The sequence below is a fragment of the Stegostoma tigrinum genome, chromosome 33 (genome assembly GCF_030684315.1).
Source record: "Stegostoma tigrinum isolate sSteTig4 chromosome 33, sSteTig4.hap1, whole genome shotgun sequence".
NCBI classification, from domain to species: Eukaryota; Metazoa; Chordata; class Chondrichthyes; order Orectolobiformes; family Stegostomatidae; genus Stegostoma; species Stegostoma tigrinum.
Window position 1 is genome coordinate 17,323,411 of NC_081386.1, and position 26,768 is coordinate 17,350,178.

General features: G+C 40.1%; 1 protein-coding gene across 1 annotated transcript in view; it reads right to left on the bottom strand.

The window, feature by feature from the left end:
* adam10a (ADAM metallopeptidase domain 10a) overlaps positions 1-26,768 on the bottom strand; it is a 136,886-nt gene that overhangs the window by 101,338 nt on the left and 8,780 nt on the right. Inside the window, exon 2 of the mRNA XM_048562734.2 lies at positions 11,979-12,129. Within this exon, the coding sequence (XP_048418691.2) occupies positions 11,979-12,129 (151 nt within the window). The remainder of the gene's footprint in view (positions 1-11,978; positions 12,130-26,768) is intronic.

Consider the following 26,768-nt stretch of genomic DNA (forward strand, 5'->3'; position numbering starts at 1 on the left):
AAAAATACACGGTTTATGTCACATAGGAAAAGACTGCCTCAAATTCAATTTCTCCATAAAACACCAGGAAGCTGTTTAAATGTGAATGAATAACTGATTTGTTTTACTTGAAAAAAAATGCCAACTCTCAAATGTACACGATTGACTCCATAAGTACAATAAAGTTTAAAAATAAGCAGACTGTTGCTCCATGGCCAGGAAATGGTTAAAAAATGTAGCAGAACACAAAGAATGACAAGATAATAAAATGTGAGGCTGGATGAACACAGCAGGCCAAGCAGCATCTCAGGGAGCACGAAAGCTGACGTTTCGGGCCTAGACCCTTCAACAAAGAATGACAATTTTTTTTGAAAAGATACCACATTAATTAAGAAAAGCATAACCTGGTTACAAGAAATTAACCACTTAAATTCTACTGAGCCTTCGCACAGATAGCAGTAAAATTTTAGACATTTGGGAGTACCAAAATGCATTATTGCTGAAGTGCTACCTTTGGAAACTTCTGGTCTTGCAAACATCTGAACAATTTGTATGAAAAACCAGATGTTCCTGGCAAAACAAAACATTTTACACTAATGAGGAGTGTGTGTTGACTGGTTGGCAAGTAGAATCTGGTACTGACACTAGCATCAAGAATGATCCATGTTCAAGTACCACCTTCTCCAGAGGTGTGCATTATCTCTGCTAGTTTGATTAGCAAAAGTATTCAGAATGCATACATTCCTTTTGTGCAAAAGTAATTCTAAAGATAGGTACCTTGCAGTAAGTACAAATGCCTTATACCACAAAGCAATGTTCCCTCTTAGCTGCATGGCTACTCCAGTGTCCTGCACACCATGGTCAGTGGCAGCACGCCAGTTGCACCGTTGACTTCCAAAAGCACAAGCATCGGGACAGGAAATTTAGAAGAAATGCTGACTGCAACCTGACTATCTTCAATTGGTCATTCATGTAATTCTCAATAAACTCAGCATTATTTAGTTAACCTTGTCTAGTTATGGAATCATGTTTAACACTGGACACGAAGTTGGAAGTTTTGTAAGCCCAGCTTGATTATACTATCCATTCCACATCTATTGCAAACAGCTGAGGGCATGCCAAGTCACAATTCTTTGAGATGTGAGAGCCTACATACCTAGCATCACACTGGCATGGAAGTTCATTCACTATAACACTCATTAGTATGATAGGGGAGATATCTTCATGGCTTGACTGAAATGTCTCATTCATGCATAGTAGAAGCACGAAACAGCTAACTTCACCTGTTACTCAAACCCAAGATACCAGGATATTATGAGGTAGTGTGGGCAGTTGTCAGGGCTATAAAAGAAGCAGTCTTAGGACCGTTCATGAGTTCAGAGATATACAGTTAGAAAAGATCCAGTAAGTATCCAACAGCCATCCAATTTCAGCATCCAGCTTGCTTAGTGAACAACAAAAAAAAACTTACAGCACAGAATTGTAGGAATCCAGTTTCCTATATTGCTCAGTCAAGAGGAGCTCATGATGGACAATAAGAGAGAACCCCTGAACAACTTCTCAACTGGAAAAAGGCACTCATGTGATTGCTCCATTTCAAATGCTGAATTTTGAAGGGCAGTAGGCAGGATTTGCTCAGTTCAAGAGGCTGCATAAAATATTTAAGGATGTTGCTGTGACTGAATATTTTGACTTGAGTTATCAGAAGAGGCAGAATAGATTTGGACTTTCTTCCATGTAACTGAGAATGAAGGATTACCTTATACAGATTCATCAAATCATTAAGGCATAGATAGGGTGAATAGACAAAGGTCTTTCTTGTGGGGTGGGGGGGGAGCCTAAATCTACAGGGCATAGTTTTAAGGTGACAGGGGAAAGATTTAAAAGAAGGACCTGAGGAGTAACTTTTTCCACAGATGGTGAGTCAAAGAGCTGCCAGAGGATCTGGTGGAGGTAGGTACAACTCCAACATTTAAAAGGCATCTGGAAGAGTACACAATTGGAAGGGTTGAGACAGAGTGACATGGGCAGGCAAATGGAACTAAGTCAGATTGGGATGTCTGGTTGGTACCGACATGTGGGACCAAATAATCTGTTTCTATCCTGTATGACTTTGATGTACAACACATGCAAGGAAAATACAGCAGAGGCTTTAGGTTTTTAAAAATGCAAAGATATCAGAACAAAATGATATATTACATAAATCAAGGAGCACTTGCTTATTTTGTGAAAGGAAAACTAGCTGCAGGGGAATGGAGAGTAAAATACATCTTGGCAAAGGAGTCAGCGTATCAAAAGGGAGCACTTGACTGGAAACAGTATTTCACCATTCTGTTAGAAGGAAACAATCTTTCACAGGAGGTTTCAGTTACTTTTTGTACCTGGTCCAAAACTCATGGAATGTCACTACTGTTACACAGATGCTGAAACAAGTATTTTCTTTCATCTTGCTCACCCAGCATGTATTACAGTCATATGCAAGGGTGATCTTTTACTTAAATGTACACATGCAACGTTGCAGTTTTGTTTTGACAATAAAGCAAGTCAAAGGTTTGTTATGGTGATTGTAACTCTATTAGTTTTAAAGTAGCTATGAAAAAAGGCGAGACCTGATGTAAAAGTTAAAACTTAAGTGAACTAAGGCCACTTTACATGGTAGTATGTAGAAACAGTCAGAAGTTAGTTATTAGAGCCTATTCACAGGTAAAAAGGCAGTTGGAAAGTGGGAGGCCTTCAAAAAGGAGATAATGAGAGTCCAAATGCAGTAGTGTGAAGGGTAAGACTGGTAGGTGTACAGAATGCTAGATGACTGGATAAATTGGAGGTTCTGGTTAAGAAAATCAAAGAGACAGATGGCAGGTATGGACAGCTGGGACTGAGTGAATCTCAAGAGGAGTACAAGGGTAGTAGAAATATACTTAACAGGGAAATCAGGAGGGCAGAAGGGGGATGAGACAGCTTTGGCAACCAGGGTTAAAAGAGAATCCAAAAAGAGGTTCTACAAATACATTAACAGCAGAAGAGTACCTAGGAAGAAAATAGGGCTTCTAAGAGATCAACAAGGCTGTCTATGTGGAACTACAGAAGACAGGCAAAATACTAAACAAGTATTTACTGTGAAAAAGAGGATAGGGAAGGTGGAGAACTTGGAGAAATAAATAAACGATATCTTGAAAAGGTGTCCATGTTACAGAAGCGATGGAGCTGGACACCTTAAAAAGGCATAATAGTGGATAAAACCCCAGGACCTGATCAGGTGTGTCCTCAAACTTAGTGGGAAGCTAGGGAAGACATTGCTGGGCCCTTGCTGAGATAAACATGTGTATCATTGATAGTTACAAGTGATGTACCAAAAGACTGGAGGGTGACTAGTGTGCTGCCACTATTTAAGAAAGACTGTAAGGAAAAGCCAGGGAACTATAGACCTGTGAAGCTGACATTAGTGATGGCTAAGTTGTTCGAGGGACGCTGTACTGGCTGATGTCAATGAAAATTACAGGCTGAAACTAATTGCGTGACCACTAATCTCCATGGGTCTGTCCAAAATACATAATTTAGTTATTTTTGTTTTTGGTTGAGCAATGGAGGTTGGAAAGATGGCAGGGTAGCAGACAGAAGAAAAGCGAAAAAAATTCAAAAAAGTTCTCACCATGTCATTTTCCAAATAGTTAAAATTGCCCTTTCTAAACAAAGGCTCTCTTGCAATTGAAGACATGGTCATTTGCAGAAGGTACCCCTAACTTGAACAATGTTGTTTCCTTTGTTAATGCCAGAAGGAAAGGGCAGCAGAGTTTTAGATCGAGGGAAAGTCAAATTTTATTAAAAGATGACGGAATCTGGCTGAAATAGACTGGGAACAGCTACTTACACATAAATCTATAGCAGAAATATTAGTGGCCTTCAAAAAGGAATCGGTGAAGTGTACAAAATGCAACATGTTCCTCTTAGGGTGAAATTTTAGAACAACAAGCTCAAACAATCCGTGATGCCCAGAAATATTCAAGACTGGACATGGAGGAAAAGAGAGGCTTTTTAAAACGGGTTAAAAGGGACCAAAAATCAACAGAGGCCCTCGTGGAGTATTGTGTGCGCGCAGGTAAAATAAATAAGCAATTGGGACAGCGAAGAGGTGGCATGAAAAACAAAAGATGGCGATTCAAATTAGGGAGATTCCCAGGATATTGTAGAAGTATTTCGAAGAGGAAGAGGAAGAGGAAGAGATTAACCAGGGAAACAGCAGCACCCATTCACAATAAATCTGTGCAAGGATCCAGAGGACGTGGGTAGGGTGTTAAATGGGTACTCCTCTGGTCTTCAGTATGGAGCAGGATGTAGGACAGAATTCAGGAAGAGGGACTAGGAGGCTCTTGAGCAGAGTGGCACAGGGAATAAGCTGATATTGAAGGTTTCGGCAGGCTTAAAAAAGGTAAACAAACCCCCCCAATGTCCAAACAAAGTTGTATCCCAGACTACTGTGGTTGCCAAGTAAGGAAATGATAGGCGTTAAGATCCAAAGTTTTAACTCCTGGGTGGCCATAGAGAAGATGCCAGAGGAGTAGAAAACAACCGATGTGGTTCCATTTTTTCGAGCAGGGTGGTAGAGATAAACCAGAGAATTTCACACCATTGATTCTCTCAACAGTAGTGGAAAAACAATTGGTTAAAATTCTAAAGGAAAGAAATTATTCTCCACTTGGAGGGGTAGGGTTTGATCAGCAATGGTCATCTTCGCTTAATTAGATGCAAGTCATGCCTAATAAATCTGAGCCAAAATGACTGCAGCTGATGTAGTTTATACAGATTTCAGCAAGGTCTTGAACAAAATCCCATGTCAGAGACTGGTAAAAGCACGCAGGATTAGGGGTAAATTGCCAAGGTGGATCCAAAATTAGTTTAAATGGAAGGAGACAAAAAGGGGAGTGACAGAAAGCTGTCTGAGTGACTGGAGATCACTATGCAGCAGCATATCACAGGGATCAGTGATGAGTCATTTATTATTTGCATCCACTACCTTCTGCTAACATTTCACATGAGAGGGCAGTACAGAAATACAAGAAATTATCTCACTCCCTGATTCAGTTGAAGCCCCAAATCTAAAACATTAGAAAATGTAAACAAATCATAAATGCAGCTGAACTGTCCCACAATTTTATTTCATAGAAAAATTAAGTCAGATTATCACAATGTTTCTCTTCTGGTACAAATATCACCCTTATTAAACATTTGCTGCAGTTTCTGCCTTTATTTGTAGTCTAGGTAGAAATTACAATCCAAATTTAGTTTCTCACATGGGAGTATTTCCTAATTCACTGAAAAAGTCTTTTTCCACAGCAATTCACAGGAAACAAACTAATGCAAGGTCAAGAACACCAGGCAGTAGTAGCATAGGCACTAAATGATGAAGTGCAAGCATTTATTGCTTGAATATAATATTAATAAGCAGAGCAATCTTGTCAAGGTTGTTTCCACAGTACTTTGAAATCCACGGCAGGAGCTGCAGAATGTTACCACCTCACAACTGTCCAAGACACACGCCAACCTGATGTGAATGCTGAAGTCATTTCTAGACCACTATCATTTCATATTCAATGTACAAAGCCTAATTGTTCAACATAATTTAATTATTTGGTCAAGAAGCAGGTTTGGGTTAATTGATTTGCAGGATATGAGCATCACTGGCAAAGGAGAAGAGGTCCATCCCTTGATGTATTTCAGGTGACGGTGGTGAACTACCTACATTAATATGAAATACTACAACCTGTGCAGTGTCAGTACACCAATTTGCTCTTGAGGGACCAAGTTCGTTCTTGACCCAATGAGTAAGTCAATATTAATGTGGCTCCAAGTCAGGAAGGTGTGGGGCTTGAAAAGCCATTTCCAGGTGTTTCCATGCTTCTGCTATCCTCATCATTCTATATAGCAGATGCCATGGTTTTGAAGATGCAGTAGCAGTATCCATCTTCAAGACTGACCTGTCCAAATTGTTAATGTTAAAAACTACATGCTTGTGGTAGAGTCAACAAGTGGGGGACTGATTAAGCCTCTTACGCTGATGTCCAAGATGCACTCAGACAGGTATGTGTACAGCATTCAATCACACTCCTGTGTCTGTCAATGGTGGCAAGTCAGTGGTGAGTTACTTGCTGCAGAATTCAGAGCCTCTGAGGCACCTGGCAGGGTAAGCATTTGTCAGTTTGTCTACCAGTTAGATATGCCGTTGTCATAAACTGAGCAGCAGTTGACCATTGGTTTTTTTTCTGGCCAACTCTTCCAAACACTGATTCAAGAATAGGTAACTTTGAAGCTTATTTAGAAAAACGTATTTCACTCCATGTTGTGCAGTAGAAGAAACATGCAAGTGAAGAGGTTGAAATGAGTAAAACTACAAGAAAAAGAAGAACATTTCTGCCTCCAGGTCCCATTTCAACAAGCAGTGCGCAAAACGAAATCAAAACTCTAACTTCAACAGCTGAATTATCAGGTTACCACACTGAAGTATGATCAGGCCTTTTGCCATTTCCTATGTAGTACATTTGAGAAAGCGCCAGGGTAGTCTCACTAATGTGACGTCTGGTATTTGGAATTCCCTTTCAAGATAGGGGATACTTAGTAGAATCTGCACATCAGTAAATCAGTTGAATTAGCACAAAGCAAATTCATGTTCCCAATTGCCCACAATGAGGGCAAAGCAATACAAATAGATTCAACTGTATTCCTTCAACAATCAACTTTGGGAACCAATTATGTGGAATAGAATTAAGCACAAATACAACTTGTATTCTGCTAGCACTCTGAGTGAGTGGATTCCAAAAATCATGTAATTTTAAGCAGCTTGAGAGAATGATATGGTAAACTGGTTAACTAATTTCTCACTATCGTTAACATTTCAAATGCGACTTGTCTTTTTCCAGGAACTTTTAAGTAAGCAGCTATGACGATTTCAATTCATGCTCCAAGTCAGCTGTTACATGGTAAATATATCTGCAAGATTTCCGAAAAGAAGAAGAATAGTTCACCGCGGTACAGGGCAAACAAAAAAGTTCAGCCAGCTTGAAGTGTACATCAAGATTTTGCAAGTTATTGTGACTGATTCCAAAAAGATCATTGTACAAACACCATCTAAACACAGAAATAGCCTGAAGCTGAGAGTCACATTGGAACAAATGTTGCAGGATGAAATATGAAAACATCATGCAAAAGGGGTTTTCACGAACTATTACTTAAATTGAGGAGCAGTATCAACTCTAAAAAGGCAGAGGATTAATCCTGGATGGAGCCAGAAGATAAAAGCAAAAACAAATGCCAGGATTCAAAGGCAATTTAAAAATCAGAGGGATTAAAATAATCTAAAAATGGCAAAAAAGAGGCAGGCTGTAGGTATGCACAGGCAAACTGTGTTCTGAACAAATTGGCAGTGCTATAGGTCTTTTTCATGGAATTATGCCTATGATATATGAATGCCTTCCTTAGCTACAGCAATACTGAAAACTGAATAATCCTGATCATAAAACTTTCAGAAGGGATAGAGAGTCATCAATTCCTTATATTTGCATCAATGTATTGAAAAGATATTGAAATAGCTGAATCTAGAGGCGGCACAGTGGCTCAGTGGTTAGCACTGCTGCCTCATAGCACCAGGGACCCAGGTTCAATTCCAGCCTTAGGTGACTGTGTGGAGTTTGCACACTTCCCTTCCCTTCTTCCTCCCCTTCCTCCTCCTCCTCCTCCTCCTCCTCCCCCCCCCCGCCCCACCGTCTGCACGGGTTTCCTCCTACAGTCCAAAGATGTGCACGTTAGGTGGACTGGCTATGCTAAGTTGCCTGTAGCGTTCAGGGGTGTTTAGGTTAAGTGGATTAGACATGTGAAATGTAGGGGTAGGGGAATTGGTCCGGGTGGGATGCTCTTCAGAGGGGCGGTGTTGACTTGATGGGCCAAATGGCCTATCTCCACACTAAGATTTCTATGATATCTATGACATATTTGATTTATAGTAAATAAGAAGAGGGGAAACTCACACAGTCACAGGACTGAGGGGACCAATACATTGACAACAACTGAGTTATGAAAATGGATTATTTTAATTAATGGAAGAGGAATTGCGATGAATGGAATAAAATGCAAGTGATTAACAAAGTTAAGTAGGTTTACAAAGTATTCCCCACTAGTGAGCCAAATTGGTGTTGAATCATGGTTAACTGTGTTATGGATACATATCCAGAGGAAAAATTGGTCAAATGCAACCAAACATCTAAAATTTAATCAGCAAGACAATTAAAAAAGTTCACTCCCATTAATTCCCAGGCCAGAGAGTGAAGAGCAAAAATCTAGACTGAGGCTCCAGTGCAGAACTAACAGCATGCAATCTTGTAAATGTGTTGTCCTTTGCATGAAGTACTAAACCAGATACCAAGTTTATATGCATAGGCAGACAGAAAACATCCCATAGTATTACTTTTGAAAAAAGCCTTGGAGTGATCTACTTAATGTAATGATCGATATTTATCCTTAATACAGCATATCTTAAAAACCAAGTACCTAGTTGTGTCCCAAGTGCTATTTGTTGGATCTGGCTTTCTGCAAATGGTTTTGTTACGCTTCTACAACAAAAATACAAGTAGATCATCACCAAAACAAAAACATCATGTCCAGAGGTTATGACAGATGCTTGGCAAATATGCTTTTTGCATGAGCTTAATATAACAAATAAAAGTCAGCTAATTTATAAAAGAAATGTCCTTGTCATTCTTCAGGATGACACTAACATTAATTGACCAATCATGGCTTACTCAAATGTTGGGTTGTCACGAACTGTTTGGCTCATTTTCACTGGTGCACTTCTCAAGCGGACTCAACATCTCTTAACCATCAGTTTGACTTTATAACCCAACATTTACGTGTACACTGGCTCCACCTGGGAAGATCCCTTTGCCATGGTTAACAGAGACCATGATTTCTAAAATTCTGCAGGCAAGCCAACGTAGTCCAGTGAGACAATGTCTTCCGTAGGGCAACATGTTGGTTTAACTTAGATGACATGCATGGACAAGCAACATACAGTTTTTAGTAACATTCAGTTAAACAACTATTGATGTCATCACATGCAGAGTAATAAACTATCAATGCTTAGCCAGAAACATGACTTTGCTATTTGATGAAATGATCAGCTCCAGCTTGAGAATACGTTTGTCACCCTAGTCAATTATAGTTTCATAGAACATAGAACATAGAACAGTACAGCACAGAACAGGCCCTTCAGCCCACAATGTTGTGCCGACCATTGATCCTCATGGATGCACCCTCAAATTTCTGTGACCATATGCATGTCCAGCAGTCTCTTAAATGACCCCAATGACCTTGCTTCCACAACTGCTGCTGGCAACGCATTCCATGCTCTCACAACTCTCTGCGTAAAGAACCTGCCTCTGACATCCCCTCTATACTTTCCACCAACCAGCTTAAAACTATGACCCCTCGTGCTAGCCATTTCTGCCCTGGGCTTTCAATAATTTGTAGACCATGCTTTCCATTGTACAGGGAAGTCAAAAAAAACTCCAATGCTGACCAATCACCAGATCAATGCCAGCTAGTTAATTGTAAAAAATCAGGGTTTTGAGCACTCTCATGGTAGAGATTCCCTGACAACTATCACTGGCTGGCCTCAAAATGATACAAGGCCATTTATAGATCGGGACCCTACCTGCTGTGCAGTGAGTTATTGCTCCAAGGAGCGGAGGGTCTGATCCCTTGCGTAAATCAGGGGCAACATTTATTTTGGGTCATGCAATAAAAAGCTTCCAAACACTGCAGGTGGCACAAAGAAGCACCTTAGTTAATTAATTGAGATAAAGCAGTTTCAACTAGTACTACATTACCTTTTCTAAAAAAAAACAAGATTTAAGTATGCAAAATGTACCTTAAATTCAAAAATCCAAATAATCCCACATTTACATGTGCACAGCCCCAAGTGGTCAACAGATACAATAGGACAGCAGCTCACCTCAGTTCATTTTAATAAAGAAAGTTAAAAAAAAGCAACTAGATTCTGCTTAACTGCTCACTAGATTAGTGCAGGTGAATTCAGAATTAAGGACAAAAGGTTCGGAAGAAAAACTGAAGAATCCCATGTATATATATGTTTACACAATTGTGCTTTAGCACCAACTGATAGAGGAATTAGAATATCTTCAAAGAATACAGAGATAACACAGGCAGCCAGTTAGAACTGTAACAGCAGCTCATGCAATTCAGTGCAAGAAAGTAACAATTCAGTGACTTTTGAATTGATTCACCCTCATGTCAAACTTCAAGAACAGAAAACTAGCCACACTGGAACTTAAAAGAATGTTAAAAAGGTAACAGGTGAAAAGATGTGTTTACAATCTCCAATACTTTTTTGTTTTACCAACAGCACAATAACACCCTTGTACTGCTGATTATACATAGGGTCCATATTGTCATATTCAAGTGAACTAGAACAAAAAAAAAGTTAAAACAGGCATATTCTCCGAATACAAGGTACTGAATTTTTTGTGAAAGGAACTTTGCAAAGTATCAATTAATCTTAAAGGCTCACTGATCAGATATGCATTTCTAGGATTTTGCTTTTAAACATCCAGTTTCATGGAATTTCTTAACCATGTGTGCAAAAAAAACTAAGACTAAAATCAGTAATAGTAGGAAGGGCAGATGCTGCAGATTCTGATATAACAAGGTGTAGAGCTGGATGAACACAGCACGGCAGGCAGTATCAGAGGAGCAAGGCGGCTGACGGTTTGGGCCTACATGCTCCTTCAAAAATGAAGACTAGGCTTGAAACGTCAGCCTTCCTGCTCCTCTGATGCTGCTGGACCTGCTGTGTTCATCCAGCTGTACACCTTGTTATCTAGGACTAAATCAGTGTTTGATTAATGTTATTAAATTTCTAGAGGTTAAGTAGAACTGGAAATTTACTAGAAGAACCAGCATGTTACAAGATTGATTTTCATGTGGACTGAGTTACTTAAAATGTTACTATACATTTTATAATTAAACAACTTTTGCATTCAGGACTTCACAATTTTTAGATAGACACTTTCAGAAGGCAGGTGATCTCAGTAATAAACCATTACAGGAGGTTGATGAACGCATTTCAAAAACCACTTAGTATTCACAGTAGAAACAGTTACCAACACTATTTGTTGCATTATTTAATATACTTTTCAGTCTTTTGTTGTATCAAACCCTGAGGCAAGAGCTAAAAATTTAACCATGGCCATACCCAAGCCCAATTTGAACCAAAATCTCACTAAAAAGGTCCAGCTCAAAATTTAAAACTTTCAGATTGGCAAAGCTAATACTAAAGCAACAAACGTTTTTGAAAAACATTTTTTTCTTTTTATTAAATGTAAAGATTAGTGTCAGTCTCCAACAATGGATGCTGCAAAAGGATTTTGCTACAGTTAGTGTTTTGACTCATCCTTTGATTGGTGTCTCATTTTCTATCTAGCCAGAGAAGACAGAAATCACAGAAGGTTCGTCAGAAAAGAAGTTTACGTTTTCTCTACTCCATAAATGAGCTCAAAATGGCCCTTTAAGACTGTGTGAAACACAAACTCAACACTCAATTGCATTACCTAAATAGAGCTGCCAATCACTAGAATTTTAAACAAGGAGAATATCTAAGAGAACTGTTTTTGAAGCGAGAGATAACAAGATGTGGAAGTGGATGAACATAGCAGGCCAAGCAGCAGCATAGGAGCAGGAAAGCTGATGTTTCAGGCCTAAACCCTTCTTCAGGAGGGGGGTCTAGGCCTGAAACATCAGCTTTCCTGCTCCTCTGATGCTGCTTGGCCTGCTGTATTCATCCAGCTCCACACCTTATGGTCTCAGATTCTCCAGCATCTGCAGTTCCCACTGTTTTGAAGTGTGTTCAGCTGCACCCTGGAAAAAGGTCGTACTGAAATGATGAGGTTAAATGTTAATGGAGGAAGGGTTTTAACTTCTACATGCGTAGTACATACCTTCCATGTGCATGGAAGTCCAGGTGGACAAATTGGTCATCATGTAATATCGACCTCTTGGCACGTTGATGTTTCTGATGCAAAACATCTGTATCATATGACAGACCTTCATAATGTCTAATGTATTTATTTAAGGGATTTCCCAACTGCCCTGCAGATCAAACAAACAGAATTAAATGCAGTTGTGTACTGAGGTAAAATAACCAGTGTACATCTTAAACACAACTTAAAGCCCAGTAGTACATTAGTGTATAGATTATGCAATTCAACAAACCAAAAAAAACAATTAAAAATAAATCAATGAACTAAGCAAAGATCTGTTATAATTGTCTCATGATCCATTCCTTTCAAGTTGCACCTACAAATCTGACATACAAGATTTAAGTTTAGCAAGATAGACTGAACTGCCTAATATTGAAAAGTAAGCAAGTCATTGATCAGAATTCTACAGTACTGTCTCTATAGGGATGTCAGCATACAAGAAATTACAGCTTTTCTGGTTTTGAGTGTGGAGCACATTTTAAGTGTGCTGCAAATAATTGAAAAAAAAAGACAATTTCTACGTCATATCAATAGCTTTGAGAGCCTATCACAATGAACACTGCACCTATTCTTTTGTAAGCATAGAGGTCATTACTGGTTGCACAAACAATTTCAAAAACTGATATCTGAACTGCACTGTCAAAAAACAAAACAAGTTCTGCAATTCTCTCCAGGTAGTCCAAAAAGTGTAGAAAAGGAAATTAGATTTTTATCTACTCCAAGACCCAACTAGCCAACATTGACTTGTTAAAACGCTAAACACAATGGAAACCCTATGATTGACAGTGTGCAAACAATTATTGTACCAACATCACCATTTGTTTTTACTAATGTGGAGAGAAACCGCAAATCTGGCAGTACCTCTAGAGAAAAAGACACATCATTTTGCATGTGACAAAAAAACTCTTCTCCAGACCTCATTTGATACAAAACACTAACTCTGGAGACAGAAACAGAGAACTTGCCAGACCTGCTAGTTTCTCCAGCACACTGTTTTTATTTTAGATTTCTAATATCCATGTGACATTACACTTACCACCACTACAACGTCAGATCCAATGACTAACTCTTGTCAAAAGAATATGAATCTTGCAATATGCTGAAATATATTCACATCAGATCAATTGAGGAGGAGGGGTGGGGGTAGGCAGGCAACAGGTGGAGAGGGGATTTTGTATACATGAGCTCAAGCAAAAGAAAAAAAGCGATTAGAGAATGAGGAGGATACATTATTGATTACAATTTATTTTCATCCACAATATTCAGTTTCTTCCTATGTGGGGGCCACTTTCTGTTGTAATAGATCCACGTAAAAGTAGCCTTTTCTCCCCTTGGTTTATACAACATTATACCTCTAGTTACCTCATTTTAGCCATCAGGATTTGCATAGTCCCTGCTCCTTAAAATTCATAAGTCATTGACTACACAGAAACCATATTGGCTTTAATAGCTGCTCAGCTTTGGATCTGTTAAGACTATTCCCAACTGGTCAATACAAAACAGGTAGACATGATCAATAACTAAGACACAAAAAGAAATCAAAATTATTTCAGCGGAGCAGCTGACATCCCTATAGAGACAGTACTGTAGAATTCTGATCAATGACTTGCTTACTTTTCAATATTAGGCAGTTCAGTCTATCTTGCTAAACTTAAATCTTCATGCCCAAAGGCATGCTCCTATAACCTTAGCACCATGGGACACATTTACTTCAGCTACAAACCAAAAGATACAGGCTCCGTGGCATTGCAGCAAACATGCAACTAAACCCAAGCTCAAAACTAGAGTATAAAAACAAACAAACATTCTTGAAGAATTTCTTTAAAATTTTAACGTAAAAAATTTGATAGCATCAGGAATACAATTATATCCTGTGCAGTTGCATAGATTATTTTAGCCTTATGCTAATTTTCCATCAGGACACTATTGAAATGGTCTTCTGAATGACACCTCAAATTCCAAACCTTTCAACTATTATGAAGCTTGACAATTTTCCCACCATATGTATTTAAAAAGATAGAATTAATTACTCTCCTGATCCTGCTCCACAACAATTGAGTTGTTTTACCTCCTACAGAAACCTATTACATAGCAACAGACTTGTAGAGAGGCAAATTGCTAAAATTGATTTCATTGTTGGAGTCAAAACAAAAATAAATCCAAGCAAAGAAAATCTCATTAGATCAGACACAAATGCAAACATCCTAAAGTTCTGCTAAAACTTAAATCAACTCAATTTTATTAGCCAAAATTGTCACATGAACAAAAGTGACACGTCAGTCTTTAATGAAACCAGTCATGAAATCAGTCTTCAGCACAGTCTGTCAAACCAGCCACGTCAACTGCTGGGATCCAGTTCTAGAGGTAAAGAAGGATTAAGACAGTGGACTTGAACGGGAAGGCAGGCAACCCAACATTTAAAAAAAGCAGCAGATTCCAGAACCATTAACCAGCTAAACAATGGTAGCATTTCTGTAAATAAGTACTTATTTACATACTATCATTGAAAATAGTCAAACTGCAGTGAAATGTGGGTTTACAGCAGTGTGCACCATATTATTCAGTACGAATGTCAAACACACAACTATTGTGAAAAGATCAGAATGAGAAATTCTAGCATTTCGTGTAAAACTATTATTGTAGCATTATCAAGCAGCGAGACAGGATTAAGAAAAACATTTAGAAATAGTGAAGACACTTGAAAATATTCTTGAGTTACTTAACAACCCTTCTGTTAAGTGGATTGGGACTGAAGACACAGGAGAACCAAGACCTTTTTTTTCCCCCCCTTATTCATTCATGGGCTGTTGAAATCATTGGCCAGGCTGGTACTTATTACCCATCCCTATGCCTTCTTGAACCACTGCAACTTTGCTGTAAAGGGAAACCTAGTGCATTGGTTTTAATTTAGCAGTGGGTCTCTCATGAACAATCGACTAAAGCCATGTTCAAGTGTTAGGTTTGCAACAAAAAAGTGACAGGAAGATGCAAGTTGTTTCCTGTTAAGTACAGGAAGTGCACATGACACGTCTATCCTGTGTTACTGCTTTGTAAATCAGAGGATACAATGCATCGCGTCACATCGCCCCACACAAACTATCTGGACCAACATGTTTGTTAATCAAGTCGGTGAAACGAAAGCAGTAGAAACAATTCAAGTCAAAATAACGGAGTCATAGCCACATGTTTGTAGAAACGATACATCAAATATTCACTTTAAACAGGCATCAACACTACGTGGGGAAAAAGAACCAAAGAACTGCAGATGCTGGAAATCAGAAACAAAGCATTTTGGAAAAACTTAGGTCTGGCAACATCTGTTGAAAGAAAGGGGAGTTAACAACGTCAGGTCCAGTGACTCCTCTTCAGAACCCATTTTAGCTTGGATAAAGTATATATGCTAAAGATGGGATGGGGGGAAAAAAAAAGAGCAAATGTGTGGAGGAGATGGGGCTGAGGGAAAAAAAGTATTGGGCAGTCAAAACCAAAAAAAGTAATTAGTGCTATCATGGATCGTTTGTGGTAGCACCCCATGTGATGGTGAGGTCCTGTGTGCATGTGCGCATGCCCGTGGGGGACGCAGATTGGGCTAAAGACATGGGAAAAAGACAACTGGCCACACCTCATCCTCACTTTGAACAACCTCTTGTTTCTTCTCTCACTTTATTCAGGTCAAAAAAAAAAGTGTGTGGCCTTGAATACCAGCACAGCCCCCAGTTAAGCCTGTTTCATATGGGGAAGATGAAACATTCCTTATTTAAGTCCGACTCAGGCCTTCACCCAGAACTTTGTCGAGTATGCTATGATATCATTACTGCTGCTTCCTTCTCTCATCCAAAACTGAGAAATTTTTATTCATTCCACTTTGAATTGTCACCCTGCTCTCCATCTCTGGATAGGCTGGCCACCCATATCCACTTGAAACCTGTGCACTCCCACACAGTCACCTTGAGTTACATGTTCACACCTGCTTCCTGTAAAGGCTCCATTCCATTTTCCCAGTTTCTCTGTCTCCTTCGCATTTGTCCTGATAGTGCTAGATTCTACAAAGGGAGCCTCTGAAATGTCCAGCTTCTTCCTCAACCAAGCATTCCCCACCACTATAGTTGACAGGGCCCTCAAATCATGTCCAACCCTTCTCCCACACTTGAGGGAAGGAAGAGGTTGGGTGACAGCCCAACAGCAATTGGGTCTCCAAATCCTCACTTAACATCCCATCAACACAGGCATCCAAAGGATGCTTAGTTGCCATTTCTACCAGCTCAAGCAGGTCACAGCCAAACACACATTGCCCTCCCTTCCCCGATTAGGCTCGTGCAAGATCAGATTCTATCGAACCTTTGGTCCGCTCTACTCGACTCAACTCCACTCCCAAAACCTCCTTAAACACTACAGCACCTTCCCACACAAATTGCAGAAGGTGCAACAACTACCATCCTACTTGCTCCCACTAAGGATCCAGATGTACCTGCCAGGTGAAGCAGCAATTTACTTGCACTTCATTCAATCTAATCTACTGCATTCGCTGCTCAGTGTGGTCTACACTACACCGGAGAAATGAAACACAGACTGGGCGACCGCTTTGTGGAACACTTACATCCTGCCTATAAAATAGGTGACCCTGCGCTTCCTGCTGCCTATCACTTCAACACTCCATGTTACCTGGTCAACATCTTAGTCGCAGGCTTGCTGGAGTGCTCCAGTGAAGCTCAGCACAATCTGGAAGAACAGCATCACATTTTCAGCATGGGGACTCTGCAGCCTTCAGGACTCAATATCTGGCTCAATAAATTTTAAGGCCAGAGCGCCTTCTCCCATGTCTTTACCCTCACCCTGTACACAGCAAACCTTGTCATCACAAGCTGCTACCACAAACAACCCACTGACAATACCAAGCAGCAGTTATTGCTTCTCCCAGTCTGACCTTTAACCGTTCACTTGTCTACCCAATTGTTGGGTCTTGCTGGGCCCCAATCGCTACCTACCATTCCTCCTCCTCCACCTCACTCACTTTTCAGCATATATACCAACATTTTCTTAGCTAAAATCAGTGAATAAGGATCTGAAATACAGCTTCTGCATTCTCTCCACAGATGCTGCCAGACCTGAGCTTTTCCAGCAATTTCTAATTTTGTTACCACTAACTGGAAACTGGATGAGTCAGATGCACTTAGTGAGGGTGGCTCCAAGGTTCTACTGGAAGTTATTGTTGGGTTATCGAAAGAATGGAAAAAAGTAGTTACTGTGAAAGCTGGGACGAACACATGCCATATGTAGAAGTGAAACAAAGTAGTGACGAAACAAAAACAAACTCAGTTCTGCCAGAAAGCAGGTCTGGCAGCATCTGTGGACAGCAGTGTTGTTTTGGATTCACTGACTCTTCTTCAGAATGTTCCTGATTCTTGGCATCCACAATTCTGTCAATTTGTTAAACTTGTACTGAAGCTTGGAAGCAAGCAACAGAGAGAGATGGTTCAACTTAGGTACAGTGGAAAGACTGCTGGGAGGCATGCCTTGATTTCAAACTACCTGCTAGTCCAAGCAGAGGACTCCTTGGAAAATGCAAACAGTGGCCAATATGAAACTACCTTGATGGAACAGAGGGGCCTAGGCAATATCTCAAAAAAAATGTTGCCCAAGCACGCCAGGTTTGGGACCCATTCAATTCACTTTTCATGTGCACATAAATTGCATTGTTTCCACTTATTCACCAGAAAGTAAAAAATTGTCAGATTCATAAGTTGTCATAAATCTCTCAACAGACAAGACACACATTATTTATTCACTACGAATCACAGCATATGGGAGACATGCATCACAATAGAAACAGGACCAGTTTTATTTGCACAGCAACACCAGAGTTGAATCCCTTTTCAAACTCAGTATGCAAACGCCGATCCACGGCTCACTTAGACAAACTGCCATTTTACTCATAGCTGTAGTTCTCATTGTCAGTACAAAACCAGCACAACCTGTCACACTCATGCAACTTGGACTTGAAGAGCTTAAAGAATTCAACACAAAATGATGTTATCACTAAAAATTTTACATAAGGTATTTCTTAGCATATCTTCTCAGACCAAATGAACTTATTTTTCTCCAAAACAACAGACTTGGTGAAAACACATTCATAACAAACAATTCCATAGGCTTTATGATCAGATGATTTGGCAAACAAATAAAATGTTGCTGGAAGGCCATTAAATATAACTTTCAGCCTTCCTTGTCCATACTGTTTACTATAGCTTGCAGCTAGGAACCAAAGATGAACATGCCAAATTTACAAGTTTACCAATTATGAAAACATAGTTATTTCTAGAAATCAAAGCACACCCTTTCCTTCGAGTTTTACCATCTAAAGCAGTTCCTGCTACACCAGTCTCTTTCTTTAACGTTATGCACCTTCAAACATGGAAGCTAACAGTCAGTTCACTCAGCATCAGTTCTCTTCACTCAATGCTAGCAACATTATGCTGGATAAAGGTTTCAGGGATTTTCCAAACTTTAGGAATCATTCAGATGTTGCCAACCAATTCAGCCTGCTAGGTATATTAAAGATAACACAAGTTTGAATAAAACAGCCCTACTAGATAAACTATGCTCTCAAAAGAAGGATGAAAATTCTAATATTTTCTCAAATAAAATTGATTAAAATGCCCTAAAATACCAAACTTCAGTCCTTCTTGCATCTAAACCTCATTGACAATGTACGTGCCAGAGAGACTAGGTTTGTTAACTGCAGCCCATCTGTTTAGAGATGATGTTTGTGGGGGTTGTGGGTGACGGCGACTGGAGCAGATTTATTGCCTACTTTGATTCCCTTACGAGGTGGCGGCGGCAGTAACGAGCTGCCTTTGTGAACTGCTGCAGTCGTTAAATATAGGGATAGCCACAGTGCTATTCCAGGATTTTGACTTCAGTCAGGGTGTGAGAATTGTACATGCATCCATTAAAGACTCTTCAAAGAAAAAAAAAAGTTTTATACTAAAATCTTTAACTGTAATAAAAATCACTTGAAAGAAAAAAGCCATGCCTCATACAATTAAAAGGTTCCAATTCAATTATTTTTATATTGAAGCGACATACAAAGACAAAGAAACACACAACAGAACTGCAATTTTCAAGCATGTGGCTACTAACTTGTTTGTTACCTAGAATGTCAGCAGACCAATAGAGAGAGTTATTGGCCAGTACTAACCAAGTGTTCACTACTGATTAGTTGCTCAAATTGCAAGGTAACCAAAAACGAGACTTTTAGAAAGGTGTTTTAAGTGGGGTCCCAGTGGATTGTAGGTGACAAAAATAGGTAGGAAAGTACGCTGTGGAGGCAACAAGGACACCGATTGATATGGATAGGTTGATTGAGGTGGCAAAAATGTCAGGTTGAATCATGAGGAAAAAGTAAAACTATTTACCTTGACAGAAAGTACAAGGAATACAGGCTATTTCTTCAAATAGAAAATTATTATGGCATGTTGATTTGTAAACCACTGTAGGTGTTCTGGTACATATTAATATTTTGTCTCTAAGGAAGTACATAAATGCATTGGAGCTGGCTAGCAGGTCATTTGAGACAAGTACCTGCAATAACAGTGCACGTATGCATTTGTCAAAAATGCCCTGTGAGGAAAAGATTGATAGACTGGGTTTGTTTCCAATAGTCTTTCACAGACCGGAGAGAGATAGCTTGTTGACTGCACTCAAGATTATCATCCAGCTTGACATGGTGGCCATCAGAAAGATATTGCCTCTTGTGAACAACGCCAGATTGAGGGCACAGTATTTCTACAATTAGAGGTTACCCTGCAAGGGTTGCACAACTTTGTGACTCTGCCTTTTGAGGCAGAGTCAGAACACTTTTGAAAGAGGAGGGAGACTAATTCCACAGCCTAACAGAGGAGTAAGGTTTTTGGGGCAGATACCAACAGGAAATACAAAACACAAACAGGACAGACAGACAGACAGACACCACCTCACTGAATGGCAGAGCAGGTTTGAGGGGCAAAGTGGCCTATTACAGCTCCTAATTCCTACTACACATTTTAAAAAGCAACATCTCAAAAGATTCGGAACAAAAAAAGTTATGTTGAGGGTGGCATGTTTGGAACAGAATAGAATAAACATAAGATCAAGTCTCAAAAATGATTCTGTATACACACAGGTTCTCCAAAAGAAAAGATATTTAATTATGCTTTCAAGAATGATGTTTAATTATGCTTTATGGATTCAACAATGTGTTAACAACCAGCATTGACTAATGCGCTGAAGCTAGGCCAGTGCTAACTACAACTACATGTTCTAAGATATATGTTAAAAAGGTATCATTTTGGCGCAATTGGCAAAATCTTCATCCATGTTTCCACTGATTCTCTAACTACAAACATGAGCAACACACATTGATATGTATAAGAAGAGGAGAAAACAGGACCAATAAGAGCAAGACACAGGTTTCTTCTTTAAACCGTGGAAGCTTTGCAACACAACCTAAAAGCACAAATCCAGATTTTGGAATGACAATCCAGGACAAAAGGCATGGTTATGTCAGTAAAATGGCAGAGCCAATTTTGCAGATTTTTAGAAAACGAGGTGTAGAACTGGATGAACACAGCAGGCGAAGCTGCAGGAAAGCTAAAGTTTCGGGCCTAGATCCTTTTTACCTCTTCCAATTCCGGTTTCCAAAGATCTAGAAGTAGTGATCACATGTTTGAGGAGCTTGTCATAATTAGAAGGACTTAACTAAATTAAAGATATCCCCTGTGTGACAAAAGCGGCAAGGGAATTGCATAAGTGATGTAAACACCGCAATTTTTTTTTTAAGATTAGATTCCCTACAGTGTTGAAACAGGCCCTTCAGCCCAACAAGTCCACACTGCCCTTCGGAGCATCCCACCCAGACCCATCCCCCTAAACACTATGGGCAATTTAGCATGGCCGATTTCACCTAGCCTGCACAGGAAACCAGAGTACAAACACGCAGACATTTATTTTGCATTCTAACAGAGACAAGCTTCTCAAGTACAAATTTTAGGCTACCCCATTCATTAATTTTCAGCTAAGTACTGGCAAGTGTCAAGCTGACATTGAATAAAATCATATTTACTGATCCTGACAATTCACATTACAGCAGGAAATTTTTAAATAAAAAAAGTGACGAAAGTGCCGAAACTGAATGTACAGAATGAAAGATCATCAGGCACACCCATAAATATCTGGAATTAAGTATCTAATGATGACCGTGAATCCATTGTCGAATGGTGGAAAAGCCCATCTGGTTCACTCATGTCCTTTAGGGAAGGAAACTGCCATCCCTACCTGGTCTGGCCTACCTGTGACTCCAGACCAAACAGCAATGTAGTTGACTCTGAACTGCAATTCAGGATGGGCAATAAATGCTGCCTAGCCAGCGACGCCCGCATCTCCTGAATGAATAAAGCAAAAGGAGAAAACCACTGCTGAGACGAAAGTTGACTCTATAAACTTTAGTGCTGGAATCTTGCACGCCGGAACATAAGGACACAGGAACCTAAAAACTAGGAGCAAGAGACGGCCATCTGGCCCCTCGAGGCTGTCCCGCCATTTATTAAGATCATGGTTGATCTTTGGGACTCTGCTCCACTTACCTGCCCACTCACCATAACCCTTAATTCCTTTATTGTTCAAAGATTTGTCTAGCCTTGCCTTAAACACATTTAGTAAGGTTGCTTAAACCGCTTCACTGGGTAGGGAATTCCACAGATTCACAACCCTTTGGGTGAAGGAATTCCTCCTGAACCCAGGCCAACATCTACTTCCCTTCACTTCGAGGAGATGCCCTCTAGTCCTAGTTTCACCTGCTAGCACAAAAGAACCTCCCTGCCTCCACAGGAAGGTCTAAGTTGCCAAATATTTCAACCCTCTAATATAAAATCAATAATAGTGTGAGAGAAGCCCATTAAAGATCAGCTTCAATGAATTGCAAATTATCACAAAATTATCCTATTATTAGCCACGTACAGCAAATTGTATTACTGATTTTGAAAAAAGTAAGGGACACCATTAGAAACCATGTATTCTCATTACCCAGATGTATGCACAGTAACTGCTTGACTGTTCCTTATAAACTAATTACATGAAAGTGGAATGCAAAAGCATTTTCAGGTTTACTTCCATGGTTAATGTGGTAGATGTATATTAAGTAGATATACAGAAAAAATATTTTTCTATTTGCGTATATATGTGAAATGCTTTCCACTAATTTAATTCACACAGCAAACATGGCATCACAGTAGCTCAGGCTTCTGACAAAAATAATTTCTATTTAACTCATTGGTACAATGAAGCCACATCCAAGGGCTATTAAGAGCTCTCGGTCACTGCATTACAGGGAGGATGCAACTAAACCCAAGATTAGGAATATTAATGAGGATGTTACCAAGAAGGAATATTTTCAATTACGAGGGAAAAGAGAAAAGATTGACTATTCATCAGAACACCCAACCCAAAACCTAAACCATTCCTCTATCTTGCACACGAGAGATGTTCCATATTCCTACAACTTCAGTTTTTGATTTTCAGTAAGCTGGTGTTGTTTTCTTTAGAAGAGGGGAAGTTGATGGAAGACTTAATTGGAGTGTATAAAAGATTGCCAGAGATGTAATTACACTGGACAGGAAGGACCTATTTTCCCCACAGAGATCAGCAACTAGGGAACTAGCAGAAGGACTGGAGCTGGGTGGAATTGAGATTACGTTCACTCCAAGACCGCCGCCTGAAGATGAAGGAAGAAGCTGTCGTCACAGTTATAAAGTACTTGGGTGTGTGCAATGAGGCACTAAGAACAGAAAAGCTCTTTTTGGCTAGAAATGTACAACAGGGTGACAAGTCATTCAGTGCCATTAATTTTCAATTTTTTTCGTATTAATCTGGGCTGGTTTCCCCACACGAGAGGAGGGAGTTTTCTAAGGAAGATGAAATCCAAGCTGTATTTTCCTTAACACTGGTTACAAAATGGGGAACAACACAGAGAGAGAGAACCACAATTCTAGTCACAATACAGGTGACGGTGCATTTGCATAAAACAACAGGAGGGAACAAATTGCCTTTAGTCACTGACTACCACAGGCATTTGGACAACATCTATTTAAAAGGCAATACCTGTGAGGTTGTTGACTTGCTCGCTGAGCTAGCTTGTTTTTGTTCAGATGTTGCAGCATCATGCTAGGTATATCAGTGGAACCTCCAATGAAGCAATGTTATTCTATTCTGCTTGGAATTTATACTGTCCAGTCCACTGTAGTGAGTACTGTCATTTCCAGTTTTGATCTGTATGGGTTTGTACATGGGGTCGAAATCTATAACGTTTGTTGATGGAAGTATAGGTGGAGAACAATGGCTCTCAGAATTCCCACGCATGTCTGTGTTTTGCTTGGGCTACTACTGTTACTTTGTCCCAGTTAACCCGATGACCTTAGTTGTCCGAATGCACAGATGGTATTAAAAGGAGAGTTCATTGTGCTGTTTTGCTGCTAGTTGATGTTCTTGTAGTCTGATGGCTAGTTTCCTTCCTGTCTGTCCAATGTAATGTTTGTGGCAGTCATCGCATGGTAACATACCTGAACTCTCATTAATATCAGACAACAAAGGCCATCAGTTTAACTGGGACAAAAGTAACCATAGTAGCCCAAGTCAAACAGACTTGCATGGGAATTCCCAGAGACATGCTTCACCACTGGTAATGCAAATCAAACATATAGTATTGGATGCCATTTATAAACACATACAGATCAAAACCAGAAATAACAGTACTCACCATAACAGACTGGACAGTATAAATTCCAAGCGGGACAGAATAACACCACTTCATCAGAGACTCCACTGATGAAGTCACTTAGCACGGCGAAGCAGCATCAGAACAAACACATGTCAGCTCAGTGAGCAAGTCAACAACCTCATCGAAAACCCAAGCTACAGATCTTTGCCAATACCCATACTAGGATTTTATTACAAACTTGCTGATCTCTGAAAGGGATACATTTTGGTTAGTCTGTTGATGCAATATCTGAAATACACAGTTTGTCTGCTTTTTGTATAAACATACTAAATATGGAAAATGCAGACTTGATTTTGTGTGCACTGTTATTAAAATCAAAAACAGCACAGAAGTATAAGGAAAGCTGGAAACTTGTGCAGACATTGCAAAGTTTCACGCAAGTTTGGTGCTTATCTTCAAACCTTCTGAAGACTGATTTCATATGCATAATGTTCTGCGAAACACCACTCCAATAATATGAAGTAGGCATTAATTCAAAGAGGCTGACATCTGCCACGGAGAGAGTTTTCTTTTGAAAAACAACAAACAATAAGACAGCAACACTGACTGGAAACAGTGTGGAAAATTTATCATGACTGAAAATTTTCAACACTATTACAATAGTCAACATTCACTTTAGTTTATACTGCATCAAAAGCCAAATGCAAAAAAAAACAGAAATAAAACAAAGAAAAACAGATGCAAATTTGAAACAAACAGAAATTGTCACAGAAACTCAATGTCTGGCAGCATCTGCGGAGAGAAAGCTTTCAATCACTATATTCTCAGCTGAATGAAAACAAACACTGCTTTTTTGTATTCCAGTCAAAAATCAAGAATTTAACATTTTCCCACATGATATTCCATTTCCTGGATCTTTGCCTCCTGTTTTCCAGGTTTGACTTGTAATCAGAGGCAGCTTTAATAACCCAAAATGAAAGTTATAAAACTAAAAAACAGAAACCACCAATATCAGAGACTTCATTTACGTGAACACAGGCACTAAGTGTATTAACCACAAGCCAAATTAACTACATGGAGAAAACAGTGAGAAACAGGAACACCTATTTCTAAAACCAAGACTATGCTTGACAAACCTAATTCCTTGAATGGAAAATGGGAGAAATGCAGCATACAGGTCATTTGCAATGATTATGAAAAGTAACGGTCTGGATATGAAGATAAGATTAAGGAGTAAAGAATTATGGCAAGAATATTTTAAAAAAAGATTGAAAGCTTAAAAAGGAAGAATGCGGAGTAGGATTTAAAAGACAGCTTTTGGACAATGGAACCAAGTGAACAGCTTCATGGCTCAATACGTTCATCCTGTGTACATACATTAAATGATAATCTTAAAGAAGCGGTATCCACATTTGAAGAGAACATGAAAACAGGAAGTAGTTAACTTTTCAGGAGATCAAAAGCAAACAGCAAGGAAAAGTTAATAATACAGCAGAAATAATTATAAAATCTGGCAGATGGAATTCAAAGCTCACAGACAGTGATACAATTTTGTTAAAAATCAGTAAGTGTATTTAGATAGTGAAATAATTGAGGTAGAAGTTTGCTGAGTACAAGGCCAAAAATTAATAACAATTTGACAGGTTGCTGCAGCTGTTAGGTCCAAAAAGAGACAAAATACCAGCCTTTAGTTCGAGACCAATACCAAAGTTGGAAAGCACACCTTAAAGAACAGATCTTAAAGTTTTACGGACCAGCCCAAATCTCCCCAAAATATTTTAAGGTAGCCTAGACCCTAACTTTTTCTTATTTTCAAAAAGGTATATGCACAGTGCGTGTCCCATATGTAATGTGACTAGTCAAACAATCTATTTTAAACATCAGAGATAATGGGAACTGCAGATGCTGGAGAATCCAAGACAACAAAACGTGAGGCTGGATGAACACAGCAGGCCAAGCAGCATCTCAGGAGCACAAAAGCTGACGTTTCGGGCCTAGACCCTTTATCAGTGATCGAGAACGCCCTCGACCGCGTCTCCCGTATTTCCCGCAACATGTCCCTCACACCCCGCCTCCGCCACAACCGCCCAAAGAGGATTCCCCCTCGTTCTCACCCACCACCCCAACCACCTCCGGATACAACGCATCATCCTCCGACACTTCCGCCATCTATAATCCGACCCCACCACCCAAGACATTTTTCCATCCCCTCCCCTGTCTGCTTTCGGGAGACACCACTCTCTCCGTGACTCCCTTGTTCGCTCCACACTGCCCTCCAACCCCACCACACCCGGCCCCTTCCCCTGCAACCGCAGGAAATGCTACACTTGCCCCCACACCTCCCCCCTCACCCCTATCCCAGGCCCCAAGATGACATTCCACATTAAGCAGAGGTTCACCTGCACATCTTCCAATGTGGTATACTGCATCCACTGTACCCGGTGTGGCTTCCTCTACATTGGGGAAACCAAGCGGAGGCTTGGAGACCGCTTTGCAGAACACCTCCGCTCAGTTCGCAACAAACTACTGCACCTCCCAGTCGCAAACCATTTCCACTCCCCCTCCCATTCTTTAGATGGCATGTCCATCATGGGCCTCCTGCAGTGCCACAATGATGGCACCCGAAGGTTGCAGGAACAGCAACTCATATTCCGCCTGGGAACCCTGCAGCCTAATGGTATCAATGTGGACTTCACCAGTTTCAAAATCTCCCCCTCCCCAACTGCATCCCGAAACACATTGCAACCCACGCAATATTGCAATAACCCATTGCAAGCCCAGTTTGTCCCCTCCCCCCACTGCACCACACAACCAGCCCAGCTCTTGCCGTCCACCCACTGCATCCCAAAACCAGTCCAACCTGTCTCTGCCTCCCTAACCTGTTCTTCCTCTCACCCATCCCTTCCTCCCACCCCAAGCCACACCCCCAGCTACCTACTAACCTCATCCCACCTCCTTGACCTGTCCATCTTCCCTGGACTGACCTATCCCCTCCCTAC